Consider the following 14,947-nt stretch of genomic DNA (forward strand, 5'->3'; position numbering starts at 1 on the left):
ACAAAGGGTTAGTATCCAAAACATGTAAAGAACTTATAAAACTCAACACCCAAAAACCAAATAATCCAATTAAAAAATGGGAAGAATAGTTATTTTTCCAAAGATGACATACTGATGGCCAACAGACACATGAAAAGATGCTCTACATCACTTATCATCAGGAAATACAAATCAAAACCACAATGATATGTCACTTCACACCTGTCAGAATGGCTAAAATGAACACAAGAAATAAGAGGTGTTGGCGAGGATGTGGAGAAAGGGGAACACTCTTGCACCGTCAGTGGGAATGCAAACTGGTCTAGCACTCTGGAAAACAGTATGGAGGTTCCTCAAAAAGTTAAAAATAGATCTACCTATATACTCAGCAATGGCACTGAGTATTTACCCAAAAAATACAAAAAATACTAATTCAAAGGGATACATGCACCCCAATGTTTACAGCAGCATTATCGACAATAACCAAATTATGGAAAGAGCCCAAATGTCCATTGACTGATGAATGGATAAATAAGATGTGGTATATATAAATGATGGAATATTAGCCATAAAACAATGAAATCTTGCCATTTGCAATGACATGGATGGAGCCATCTAGTATTATGCTAAGTGAAATAAGTCAGAGAAAGACAAATATATGATTTCACGTATATGTGGAATTTATGAAGCAAATAAATGAGTGAAAGGGAAAAAATGACAGTCAAACCAAGAAACAGACCCTTAACTATAGAGATGGGAACTGGGTTGGGGGGGAGAGGGAGGTGGCTGGGTTCAACAGGTGAAGGGGATTAAGGAACGTGCTTGCTGTGATGAGCACCAGGTGATGTATGAAAGTGCTGAATCGCTATATTGCACATCTGAAACTAATATTACACTATATGTTAACTAACTGGAATTTAAATAAAAACTTTTTAAAAATCCTTAAATAAAGAGGAAAACAATACCATAAAGTTAAAAATCACAGAGCCTGTCTTTTTAGTGTGCCTAGCAGGAAAGAAAGGTAACAGGCCAACAGTTAAATATAACCATTCAAGAAAAATGAAAACAATTAATAGGACATGAGCCCCAAACACCAGCTCCGATGACTGTGTGTAATAGAACTTTCTGCAAAGCAAGACTGCAGCACCCCCACCCCCACCCCAGAAAAAGACTCTCCAGAGAGGTCTAGCACTTGCACCAGTGTGAACAGATGTAGCTGAGGAACTTTTCGAAGTTACAAAAATATCCCCAAACTGTCACTTGACCTTCAAAAATGACACTGGCATTTTAATCTTGCAATGCCAAGTTTATTTAGATGATAAACAACACATACACACATGGACCATACTTAAATTCTCATTCCCATTGGACAGCAGCATCTTGAGGCCACCAAGGCTGTCACGATTGGTACAGCCATGGTGGCTTGGGTTGTGACATTTTACCTTCTGGAGCCTTTCCACAGCTCCTGGGGCCATCAACTTCTGATAGAAGCAGATGTCCAAATGAATAGGGAAGTTGCCCTATTTGCCCACTTTACAGGTAGATCAATTCATTTAAATCTCACAACCATACACATTTGTATCAGACTCTGTAAGGAAACTGAATACTAGGGTTTTCCTCATTTGTAAAGTAGTCTTCATAGTTGCCACCTCATAGATACCATCGAAAATTAAACAGCAGTGCACACGTCCAAATGTCTAGGGTAGGGCCTATGGCGCAGCAAACAATCAGAAAACATTAGTCAAGTTCCCCTGAGGTCGTGAGGGATGAGGGCTTTGGGCTCACCCAGCCCTGGAGTCCACATTCTCCACTTCCTAACTTTTTTACCAAAACTTCACTTTTCAGACTGGGGGTGCATGGTCCCTGAATATATATAAAGACTCTCCATGGAATATCTGAGCAGATAGCTTTAAGGGAATAAATTCCCAGGCCCTCAGCATTCCCACCTGCTTTCCTACACCTGAATTCTTGGGTAGAGGGGCAGTTTCCTTCCTTCTGCTTTTCTCCAACTTCACAGAAAAGGGCCAACATCTACCCATCCTGAATCATATTAAATGTACTGTCCCAACACGGTCAAACCTCTAGGGCACTGAACAAAGGTAATTAGAAATATTGTCTTTATTAAGAAAGTTAAAGTCTCTAATGAATGGGTAATAAATCCCTTTGGAAGACAAGAGGTTTCTAATTATTTCCTTTCAACAAAATTGAAAGAGACCTAAAGTCTCTTGATCAATAGATCATCATATATATATATATATATATATATATATATATATATATATACATACATATACAAATATACATTTTGCTGAGAGATCACCATATGATTTTTGGCTTAGAGCTTGAGAGTTCAAAAACTGAAGAACACCACTACAGGAAAAAATGCTTTCCATCTTATTTACTTTACGTAAACAAGGTTGACCTAATGAGAACATAATTATGCTAAACTCCATCTCTTTCTAGCAATCAGTAATATTCATCACTAAACAGTTATCAACAACATAATGCCCCATCCATATCATTAAGAAACCAATTTCCAATAAACATAGCTTTTATGTTTATGAGTTAATTATCCAAATTGGCAACATTTATGGTTTTGTTATTACAACAATTTTATAAAAATGATATGTACTCATATGCATGACATTTATATTGTTTTGATTACTTGTTTACTGTTACTAATTGTAGTGTTGACTCAGTCTTTAGGAATTTTTAAGACTGAGGGTTATAACCATAGGAATTTTTTTTTAAATTTAACTTCCAGGAGCGCCTGGGTGGCTCAGTTGGTTGAGCATAGGAATTCAGCTCGCGTCATCATCTCTCAGGCAGTTTGTGAGTCTGGGCCCTGCACCCGGCTCACTGCTGTCAGCACAGAGCCTGCTTTGGATCCGCTGTCCCTCTCTCTCTGCCCCTCACCCACTTACATGTGTGTGCTCTCTCTCTCTCAAAAAAAAAAAAAAACAAACATTAAAAAAAATTTAAATTCCATCTATATTCATTTTTGTTACTGCAGATATGTGTGACTAGAGGCTCAAAAAAGGACCTTGAGCCTCAAAATGTTAGGCTAAGATAAATTCTAACAGAGAACGGAAACAGAAAAAGGAAAAAAAATAAAATTTCCAGATGTTATTGAAAAGTATGTTTTTGATTAATTTTTTTAATGCTTCTTTTTTGAGAGAGAGAAAGAGCATGAGCGGGGGAAAGACAGAGAGGCAGACACAGAGTCTGAAGCAGGCTGCAGGTTCTGAACTGTCAGCACAGAGCCCGACATGGGGCTTGAACCCACAAGCTGTCAGATCATGATCTGAGCCGAAGTCAGATGCTTAACTGACTGAGCCACCCAGGTGCCCCAAAAAGTATATTTATCAAACAATGTTGAATATAAAACTGTTAGAGTATTTATAATATCCATTGTATGTATTAGTTTTCATGAACAAATTTATAATTCACTAAAACTCACATGCTCTGCAACCACTTTAAGTGATTTTAAAAAATTAGACATCAATTTGAAAATATCCTTGAGAGTGTGTAATTTTACTAAACCCTTTTAGGAATTGTATATACAGAAAATGGTGAGGAGCACTGCACCAGACCCCTGGGTGTGACCAGGATTCTTGTAAGAGACTGACCCGGAGGGTGCACGGTCTGTGAAGAAAGAACACGGACAGTCCTCACTGCACTCACAGGCAAGGAGGCAATCAGGGGATCCTGTGGTTTAACACATATACATACACATACACACACCGCTCCAACTGCTACATTCCCCAGTCTGGCAGAAAATAAGCTTCAAAATGTTTTTATTTATGAAAATGTAAGAAATGTTTGAAAAAAAAGAAACAAGCTCAGTTGAATTACCAGTTGAAGGCCAGCTCAGTGTCCCCAGTTAAGGCTGGTGAGGGCTGGGCACACAAGGTGATGCTGTCAGAAGGGATCCCCTCTGCATTCTGCAATAGGTGTTGGAAAGAGGAATTCTCCTAACCTTCCCACCCCCAGCAAATGACCTTAAAAATCAAGCTATTGCTTCTAATCGTGTGCTTTAAAAATAGATTCATTGCATTCCTCCCTTTAAATTGCCCTTTCCTTTGTAACATACCATCTCTTTGATTCCATCATTCATGCCAGAAATAATCTGTCCTGCAATATGCTCTGGGCCCAAGCCAGGTACGAGGACTGAAAGTACACAAAAATCACACCCAGGACCTGCCCTGAGCTACATGTGGGCCAACTTCCTAGCTTTCATACACACATTAATCAGCCTCAGACCTCCTAACCCACAGGAGAACAGCCTTCTACCTCCCCTCAAACTAAAATACCCTTTAGATGCTTTTTACTCTCTCACATCCTCCTAGGACTCTTTGTAGACAAGCCCTATTTAACTCTTGTCCCTCTAATCACTGTTGTAACACCCAGTAGTGTAATTAAGACACCCAGTTTACGCAGTTCCACTTGGGCACAGACTAATTTGGGAAAGTCAAACACCTGTACGTCCTCCTCCCCTCCAGAAACACGGTCCAGATCTCAGCAACAGTATTAAGAGGCATCTAACCAACAAAACAGTGTAGCAGCTATGTGATATACCCCTCAACTGGGGCAGTCACCCACAGAGGAGAGAACAAGGGAAAAAGAACTAACGTTTACAACTTGCCAATAGGTCAGTACTTACAGCACTCACAGGAGGCAGACAGCTCTTGCCAAAACCATGCAAGCACTGAGTGGCAAAGCTGGATTTGAACACGGGGCTGCTTAACTCCCAAGTTCACACCTGAGCTCCCCACCAGCCTCCAGCCTTTCTTAAGTGTGAAGAGGCCTAACACTTAACTGGTTCACACGTACCTTGACACATCTCCTGCCCTTTGAAGGGGCAATGCCAAGAATGCTTTGCTACATACACAAATATTCATGGGCCTGATCTCTCTCTCCTTTTTAGCAGGAAAGCTCTTAGAATCAGCATAGGGGCCACATTTATCTTTAAGTTACTACTTAAAAGGCTCGGTATAATCCTGCACACACAATACAGACTTCAAGAGTGTTATCTGACAATCTCTGTTCAGAGCTCCTTTCTAGGAACAGATCTCTTCTGTGAGGGTTCCTCAGCGTCTAAGCTTCCTATAATTCATTCATTTATTCAGCAAATGTTTAATGAGCATTTACTACATGGTAGGCTCTGCTCTGAACACTAACGATACAACAGTAAACAAAGGAAAATTGCTACCTTTATGGAGTTTAGATTCTAGTGGAAGAAACGGTCAACCGAAAAACATATACTACATTATATAATGAGAGGTTAGGCGCTATCTAAAGAATCCACAACAGTCTACAGTACCACTGCCTTGGTACAACTAGATGTACAAATACTTATAGTTTTTCTACTAGTTTACTCCCTTGCCCTTATCAAAGATCTGTTTAAAAAGTTAAAGGTCAAAGATTTGCCTGATGGGTGATCTGAAAACTGGACAGGAAAAAACTAAAACATGCTCCATACACTGCTTTGCACACACTTTTCAAAGCCACGGATTTACATTAAAAGAAGAACAAACCAAAAACTGAAGACTTCTTTTCTTTGTAGGACAGGCTTGGGGAAGATGGTAACTCTTCTCCTAGAACTAAGTCTCTCACTCGACATGCGGGAGATGGGGACGTGGCTGCCAACTCCTCCAGCTCGTCCCTTGCAGTCAAGGACATCTTTCTGTTCTCTGCATATTCACACACCCTCTTTGCTCAGGTTCTTAACCATGGCTCCCTCCACCTGGAGACCTCTTCCCCATGCCTTGTCACCCACTAGGCCCTATCGATTGTCCTCCAGGTCTCAGCTCAGATGTCATGTCCTCCACAGTCACACCACCTACTTTCCATTAGCTGTCTCTGCTTTGCACTCCCAGGCACCTACATTTCTCTCAACATGCACAGATCTTAGTGGGTGCATTCAGTCCAGACACTTGATCTGTGAGGGCTGGGATGCACGCTCTCTGTTCACAGCTGTATTACTCCCTGCCTTAACAAAGCACAGTGCCTAGCACATAGGTGTTCAATTCACATTTGTTAAGTGGACACAGCAGACGTTCAGTTAACGTTTGTTAAGTGGAGGAGAGGGAGTTCTAAGTATATTCAAGTCTCTTCTGAATGCGGTAATGTTTAAGCTCAAGTAGGTAGAAGGAAACTTGCAGAGTGCTATACCATTACTGCTAATACGCAATTATCTTAGATACAGAGATCTCTGTTAATGAAGAACGTTCGGCATTTAGCACACTCAGCTTTCATGAGAGAGATGAAGATACAACTTACAAATACCTGCCTTTCAGACTGAAGGAACAAGTCTTAGTTTCTACCTGTAACATACATTACTATTTAAAGTTCTCCTTCCATTGCTAGAGGAGATTGATTGGGTGGCTGGGTGGGGGGTGGGGGGACTACTGAGTTTCGAATTCTTTTGAGGAAAAGACCACATAATCTGACTTGTGGGAGAGAATATGATCACGCCCCTCAACACAGACATCTCCAAGGTTTTCCTAACATGCAAAAAGAGTCAACCAATGATTTATTCATTTTGTTTTTAATCCAGGGAAATTCCTAATCCCAGAAAAAAAAAATCAGACAAGAAAATTAAGCCTTCTAGGGGTGCCTGGGTGGCTCAGTCAGGTAAGTATCCAACTCTTGATTCCAGCTCAGATCATGATCTCACAGTTCGTGGGATCCAGCCCTGTGTCGGGCTCTGTGCTAACAGTGCAAAGACTGCTTGGGATTCTCTCTCTGCCCCTCCCCACTTATGTTCTCTTTCTCTCTCAAAATAAATAAATAAACATTTTTTTAAAAAGAAAATTAAGCCTTCTATCAACAAGGAGCAGTTTGGTGAACCTGACAGTGTGGGCCATCAATAGCCAGTGTCACCAGCACATTGGCTGAAGGTTCTACAAGTACGTTTTTGTGCTCCAGGGAGGAGCTACCTCAGCCTCCGTGGGAGAGCAGCCAGCAAGTAGTTGTCTCCCAAATGAGCTTCAGCTCAAATGGACTCAGGTCCTCAGCTTCTCCCATGTGAAACAAGTCAGTAGTGTCCCTAATCCCCATTCCATCCCCAAATTATTCTTCCGTTCAATTCTGCCTGTCCAGAAAAGATATACACTCAGTAGCTATAGTAGCTGATGTATACGTATCAAGTGAGAGGAAAAAATTAATTTTAACGTTTTATCTTCTTGCAGAAACAATCAATTCTTTCTTGTTCATAAGAATACATTTGCTAAAAAGCACACATATTATATCATATATATATATATATATATATATATATATATATATATATACATACATACACATACATACAAGACTATAGTTCATATACTAACTTAGCAGTTTCCACCTGATTTGAAAAAAACAATTTAAAAATCAAATGGTCTGTAGGGCACCTGAGTGGCTCAGTCAGTTAAGTGTCTGACTTCAGCTCAGGTCATGATCTCTCAGTTCCTGAGTTCAAGTCCTGAGTCTAGCTCTGTGCTGACAGCTCAGAGCCTAGAACCTGCTTCAGATGCTGGGTCTCCCTCTCTCTCTGCTCCTCCCCTGCTCATGCTCTGTCTCTCTCTCTCAAAAATAAATAAACATTAAAAAAATTAATAAAAAACAAAAATCAAATGGTCTATAAATGAGACAGTGTGAAATAAAATTTTCTTAAGATCAAATGATATTAGAGAAAAAAGATCAAAAGGGAAAATTATAAGGTGATATGGCCAAGAAGACAGACCTGGGTTTAAGTGTGGCAGGAGACAGCAACAATATTAGAAAACTCCTGTTCATCAAATGCTTTACTTACCACAATGACAGATTTCCATCTGACTGTACATGTTATATGAGATGAGCTTTAGAACAGTCAAAAGTGCAGGCTCTAGAACCAGGGTACTTGGGTTCAAAATCCTGTCTCTGAAGAGCTACATGACCTTTTCAAGTTACTTCCAGATACTTCTACTCAACTATGAAATAGGAATACCAATTATACCAGAGCAAATGACTACATTAGATTCATGCTGCACTTTTAAAAATCTCTATGGTCTCCAAAGTACTATACTCAGATCTAAATATCAGCAGAAGGATGAAAAAATAAAATAGGAACAGAATACTACCACCTCAGGGGCTGTTGTGAGGAACAAATTTAAGTTAAAACACATACAACTCTAAGGGTGGTTCCTGGCCCATAGTTAAGTGCTCAATTGATGTCAACTATATTTTGCTTGTATCCATGGTAAAGAGTATGTTAACATTTAAAGTGTGCACAAGAACTATAAGGCATGAACAATGGTTTATCTTAGCCTATTTCTGTGAATTGAAAATCTTTTCTAAACCTACCTACCTACCTACCTACCTACCTTTCTGTGGACTGGTATAACAATTTTATTTGTGTTTTGGGGGGAGGACTTGAGATCTGTGCAAAACTTATACTTTAACAGCATTGCAAATCAAGTATATAATTTGTTAACTGTACAGACTGAGCAAATATTTCATCAGAGTTCAAAACGTTTGAATAGACGTATCTGAACATTATTGAATTCTGTACCAAAAAAAAAAAAAAAAAAAAAAAGCACTACTTGAATACCACCTGGAATAGTTAATGAACAAGACCACTGACTTTAGTTCTTCTATTTTGCTTTTGTAGCATGCCTTAAAAGCAATTACTATTCCATTACTGTTCACACAAGAGAAAATTTACCAGCTTGTAATTTAGGGGCAAGTGGAGTAGACAGAAGAAAATGGAGTTACCCACTATGGTATCCAAGAAGTAGGAGACAATAGTCTAAATGTTTAAAAGACACATACTCATTGCACCAAACAATAACCCAGACATGTCTTCATGTCTATTCATAAGAAAGATAATCGGTGAAAAGTAGGTTGGAGGACAAAGAAGGATGGAAAAAGACAATAGGAAGAGGCAGAAGAGAGAATGTCTTTTAAACCCAAATTGCTATTTCTGGTCCATTAAAATATCAAAATCCAAATGAGAACTGGTCTTCATAGAAAACTCAAAATTTAACCATAATTCAAGTACTGTAAACCCAGGGAGAATACAGAAAAATCTTTAGATTTAACATTGACAGCCTAAGAAAATTGGCTGTAGTTTTATACACACAGTTTTAGAAAATTCTCACGTTTTATCAGACTTACAACATGATTACTAATATGCTTTTAGATGGGGAGAAATGAAACAGAACGGGTGCCTTTCAGGAAAAACAGTCATTTTATTGCTACATCTAAGAGATTCTTCTAGGTTTTTTCACTTGGAAAAGATAATTACTCTACGCTAAGTAACTGTATCAAAGGTAAAAGTAAAAAGTAGATCTTTCGTCTTTCAGGAAACACAGGCAGAATTTACTATTTGGGAGGGAAGTGCCAAACGTAAATTTGAGTATCTTTTGCATTGTGGCTCCAATAAGCCGCATATAAAGAGGGGAGCATATTGAGGCTTCAGAAAAGGAACAAGACAGAAAATTAAACCTCAACTCCTCTACCTGATCAACAAATAGCTTAATAGCACCCAACAGAAAAATCGAAACAAAGGGCCTCTTTAGTTCACTGCTTGCCAGAAATGCATCTTCAAGATGCCTTCTCATTAAAGGAGTCCTTTCACGTGCCCCTTAAATGTCTCACAGTCGGCCTGTCTTCTATTCTTCCCTCATTAAATTTAAAGTTAAAAGTTTTAAAGTTTTTTCTCATGCTTGGAAAGTGCCGTTTTTTAACCTTTCGATTCAATTGATTTCCAAAGGTGAAAGCAACTTCACCCGAGAGCATCAGCTTGAGACTCAGGAAAGACTGGTAGGTTTTCAAGTAAAGAACAGAAATCTGATCAATAGTGTTATTGAAAATATGACTAGAGGGGTGCCTGGGTAGCTCAGTCTGTTAAGCATCTGACTTCAGCTCAGATCATGATCTCACGGTTTGTGGGTTCGAGCCCCGCATCGGGCTCTGTGCTGATAGCCCAGAGCCTGGAACCTGCTTCAGATTCTGTGTCTCCCTCTCTCTCTGCCCCAATCCCTGCTCACACACACTCTCTCTTTCAAAAATAAATAAACATAAAAAAATATGACTGCATACAGAGTTACATTTATCTGCAGACTTCTCTTAAAGTAGCTTAAATCCTTCACAAATAAGCTTTTCCGGAGGGTTAGATGGAGAAAGGTGTTCGGGCAGGCAGGATTACCTGTAATCTGTAGTGTAAAACCCCATCAATGCCACAGGATGTGCGGGGAGTAGCCGCTTAGATGCTGGAAACCTGGGGAAAAAAAAAAACCCTTTCCATCTCCTCCAATGGACAGTCCAGTTTCTGGGGCTACCGCTCACACTGAGTTTCATTTGCAAATGGATTTGGATGTTAATGTAGCATTGTGTAATGCAAATATTTCTTTCCTGGCAGCACAGCTCAGTTGAGAGGGGAGGCTGAAAATTAGTTAGCTGTATGGAAGAAGAAAGCAGTACTCCAGCTACCAGGGAGAAATAATTGAACACAGATTGCCTGTTGCGCCTGTAATTTAATTTGGAGACCTTTCATCTTTTAGTTTCCTTCATTTGCAGCCAATGCTTAGTGAGCTAATTTGTACCTGGTTCATTCTCCCCCTTTTATCTTATCTACATTAACATCAACCATGGAAATTAGAAGCACTATGAATAAAAGATGAAGCCTGACTTGGGACATTCTCTCCCTAAGTACTGTGAATTACTTAAAAACGAATTTGTGTGTATGCACAATATAAAGGACTGAGATACGTATGTCTCACCTCTACAGCATCCTTTATCAGTATCCTCCCTTCCCCCAAGGAGCTGCAGTTTTTAGATGTTTAATCTAGTCCTAGCTTTTCTCCACAAGAGCAATGTCTAGGCTATAATCCACATGGAATCATTGATCCTAGAACTGGTAGAAGGTAGACCATTCCATTAACGTATGAAACAAAGGAAGCATAAATCCCACTAATCTGAATTTTTAGAGAGTTCACTATTGCTTACCTTACAAGCAAAAGAATGTGTTGCAAAAAAGGAAAACTGAATGTATCAACATATATGCATGGTGAACAGAGGTCTACTTTGTCCAAAAACACTGTGTGTGGGGGAGGACGAGAGATGGTGGAGAAAGGGACTAGTCTTGAAATTATTGCCTGGGAGTGGTCCCTGGGAGCTACTGCATCTAAATTCAAGTGTATCATGTGTATGACGTTTTTTAAACATTCCTTCTGTCGTATATTTTGTATACTTGGCACCTGTCCATAAAAGAGTTGCACATACTCTTAAGTTAAAATAAGTTTGATTTTTTTTTCGTTACTTCCAACTGTACAAAATTTTAGCGTCTTGTAAAGTTTTTCATGTTTTTCCCTTTATAGTATCCTCTGGGCCAATACTATTTTTTTCTCCTCACCCTCTCCTTTTTATGTTCTCTTTTTCCAATGGACCAATGAACAAATGTACTGGATTTTTTTCCAGTAGCAAGAAGCAACAGATTCTTCTCTTGTTGCTTAATACCCCCCACCAAGCCTTTCTTTCTCTTTGGGAAGTATCAAAGAAAAACTTCGATACTTTGTTCTGAATTGTTTCAATGCCTGTAGTGCCAATTCTTCTGCTCATCTAACACCTTATACCAATGGGCTAGAACCTGGAGATAAACAGAAAATCACTCCTCCTTCACAGTCCATCTCCCTAAAAGGTTGATTAATAATGATGTGCATTGCTTTACTTACACAAGACTACACATATTTACAGGTAAGGCAACTTCCAAGTTGTAGGAGGTTAAAAAAAAAAGACACACACAGAAAAAGACATTGGAGTTCAAAATTATGGTGTATTTAATGTAAAGGTCTTTGCTTCAGAATACAAACCACCCTATCTTTTGGGAAAAGAGTAAGCAGGATCAAAATAAAAGCCCAACTTGGGGCACCTGACAGGCTCAGTAGGTTAAGTGTCAGACTCTTGCTTTCAGTTTAAATCCTGATCTGATAGAGATCAGGTAGAGAGATCGAGCCCCCCAGGTGGGCTCTGGGCCTACAGCATGGCAGAGTCTGCTTGGGATTCTCTCTCTCCCTCTCTCTCTCTCTCTCTCTCTCTCTCTCTCTCTCCCTCTCTCTCTCTCTCCCCCTTCCTCACTTGTGTGCAAGTTCTCCCTCTTTTTCAAAATAAACATAAAAAAGCCCACCTTAAAAAATCAGATTATATCTTTAATCTTGGTTATAATAAAGACTACACCCTACAATGTCAAACCTATTTCTTCTGAAGAAACATGAAAAGAAAGCCCTACATTGGGAAAAGATGGAAAGCAATCACTGGTCCCTCTATTCATGAAGGAGAGGATGAATAGAAATGAAGGTGGCAACTGCCCTTAAAAAATGGTTTTAAAAAAACCCCATATAGGCAGAAAAATTAAACTGAAAGAGTACAAAGCAACCCTGTCCTGAGGTTAAAAGAAAGCCAAACAGACGTTAGGATGAAGATGTGGGGCATTTATGTTTAGGAGACATGCAGATTGTCCCATTTACTTAGAGGGGTGGGTGTGATGGAGTCTAACCAGCAGGAGGTCAAGGAATTTTGGGTAAAGGAAAGCAACAGTCCCATGAAGAGTCAAAGAGTACAGGTTTGTTTGTTTTTTCCAGGTATATTTGTGTACAAGGAAGAAAAGTGAAAACCATGCAATCTGGGCTCTTTAACACAACACACATAGATTGCAAAATACCAGCCTCAAGAAATAACACCTGTCCTAATCCCCTGCTGGCTCTGCGCACCTGAGGCCTTCCAAAGGAAAAGAGCATTCTCAGCAGCAGGGGACCAGTGACACCCAGGACATCACAGAGAGGACCAGGATAAAATGGGCAGGTACAAGAGTGGCCTGGCTAACTCGCGGAAGAGAGAGAGGCCTTAGAGAAAGGTCGAGAAAAAGAATTGAGCTGTCCACCTGATACTTCTATGTATCCACCTGATACTACTATGCAGAAAGACATAACCACAGGGCAAAACAGTCTCAACCCATTTACCAGAGAGTTTCCTTGAAAAAGAGTAAATCTTCAGAATAGGAAAGGGCTTTTGTGGGGTGCAGTAAGAGATAGAGGTTGGACCCACACACACAGCCCGAAGAAGTCACTGTGTTCACTAACAACTATTTCTGTGCCAAAGGACCAGAAGAGAGAAATTTGTCTCTGGGCTGATTTTTTAGTCACCATCTCCACCTTCCTCCCCATATGGTTCTAGACTCAGAATCACACCTGTGTGCGCTGAAAGGCCTCGGGAGTACACCAAGCCTGCCTCCCCACCGAGCTGGGTGCCTCCCCCACCCCCACCAATGTGGGCTCCATCCTCAAGCCAGTCAGAGTCTTGATCCTGGAAATACCCCCGCGCCTCACCTGTGCTACTCCCCGGGGCTTAATCTCGGGACCAGGTGGACTGCAAAGCGCCTGGCCACACTCCCTCCCTTGGGCCACAGTGGTCCTCTCTTCCATACTCTACCAGCGCCTCCCTCCCCCCCGCTAGTGTAAAGAAGCCAGGGCCATTGGAGGTTGCAGGAGGCCCGGAAACGCGCTCCACCTGTAGTCCCGAAAGGGGCCCTGAGAAGTGAGAACTCACAAGTGCAGCTGCAGCCGGGCCGGCAGAGGCCCCCTCCGGCCCTGCCCCCCCACCCCCACCCCCAAGCTGAGGCGGGCCGGCCGCTACCTCCTGGAACAGCTCCAGACTGTAGGTGTTGTCGTCGTCGGCGAAAAAGAGCACGCCGGGCTGCGCGCGCTGGTGCTGGTGCCTCTGGCGCAACCAAGCGAGACCCGCGTTGCGCTGCTCCGTGGCGCGCGGCAGTCCCGGCCTCTTGTAGCGCCGCGGCGTGGGCACGTGCAGGTGTGTGCTGGGCAGCCCGGCCCGCGCCAGGAAGCGGCTCACCAGCTCGCTGCGCGCCACCGCGTCCTCCACCAGGATCCAGTGCAGCTGCGCCACCTGGCGGAAAGTGTTGGCCAGGCGGGTCAGCTCGGCTTTCTGCACCGGGCGGCTGTAGGTGGGCGTGATGGCATAGATGGTGGGCAGAGGCGGCTCGGGCCGCGGCTGTGGCTGTGGCCGCGACTCGTTGCGCTTCACCCATCTACGCCCGGGGCCGCTGTCGGGACCAACCCTGCGGAGCGGCAGTCGGGCTCCCCCGCGGCCCATCACGTAGGGAGAAAAGTAGGGGCGCGGGGTGAGCGGGGGCGCTGGCCTGCGCGTGTCCACGTCGAGCATGATGATGACGATTAGGATCCAAGGCAGGAGAATGAAGAAGCGGCTGAACAGAACGGACTTCATAGTGCGCTCTTCCCCGGCCTCTCGGACGCCCCGGAGAGGGACGAGTTGGAAGACCCCAGCGCGCAGTTTGGACGGCGGCGGCGCCCGCACTCAGGAAGCCGCGGTGGGCGCGATCTCCATGGGGTCCGAGGACGCTGCGGGGGGCCGGGAGCCGCGGGGCTCAGCTCCCCCGGCGTGGGGGATCCGCGCGGGTGCGGAGGAGCTTGGGCTACAGAGAGTGCAGGTGGGCGGGCGCTGTCCCCCCAATCCCGGTGAGTCAGCCGGCGGGAAGCGGGACTCTGTCCAGCAGCGCGCTGCTGGCCGCGGAGTTGCGCCCAGCGCCAGGCAAGCGGTGATCCCCAGCCGCTCTTTCCGAAGAGTGCGAGCTGGGAACCGGCCCCCGGGGCTCCTCGCCACTCCCGTCCCGCGGCGCTGCGGGCAAAGGGACTCCAGCCGTGGGCTCCCAGTGCGTTCTCTGGGGGCACCTCTGAGGGCGGGAGGCGAGCACTGAGGGCGTCGTCACATCCCAGCCGGGTCGGCGAGGACCGCGAGCGGACGCCGGAGATGTTATTCCCCCCGCTCTGTTTCGCGCGCCGCAGCGGAAGCCTGCACTCCCGTCCTTCTCTCTTCTCTTCTCAGAACCTCTCCCGGCTCCAGCAGCAAGATCCCAAAGCAAGGAGAGAAAGAAAAAGCGAGGGGGCGGGGGCGCTGCAGACTCCAGCGT

General features: G+C 43.2%; 1 protein-coding gene across 1 annotated transcript in view; it reads right to left on the bottom strand.

Annotated features, from left to right (window-relative positions):
* The window catches only part of B3GAT2 (beta-1,3-glucuronyltransferase 2), a 97,271-nt gene extending 83,012 nt beyond the window's left edge, over positions 1–14,259 (bottom strand). The window contains exon 1 of the mRNA XM_058734396.1: positions 13,636–14,259. Coding sequence (XP_058590379.1) covers positions 13,636–14,244 — 609 coding nt within the window. The 5' untranslated portion in view covers positions 14,245–14,259. The remainder of the gene's footprint in view (positions 1–13,635) is intronic.
* Between the last annotated feature and the right edge of the window lie 688 nt (positions 14,260–14,947).

The sequence above is a fragment of the Neofelis nebulosa genome, chromosome 6 (genome assembly GCF_028018385.1).
Source record: "Neofelis nebulosa isolate mNeoNeb1 chromosome 6, mNeoNeb1.pri, whole genome shotgun sequence".
In the NCBI taxonomy this organism is placed as follows: domain Eukaryota; kingdom Metazoa; phylum Chordata; class Mammalia; order Carnivora; family Felidae; genus Neofelis; species Neofelis nebulosa.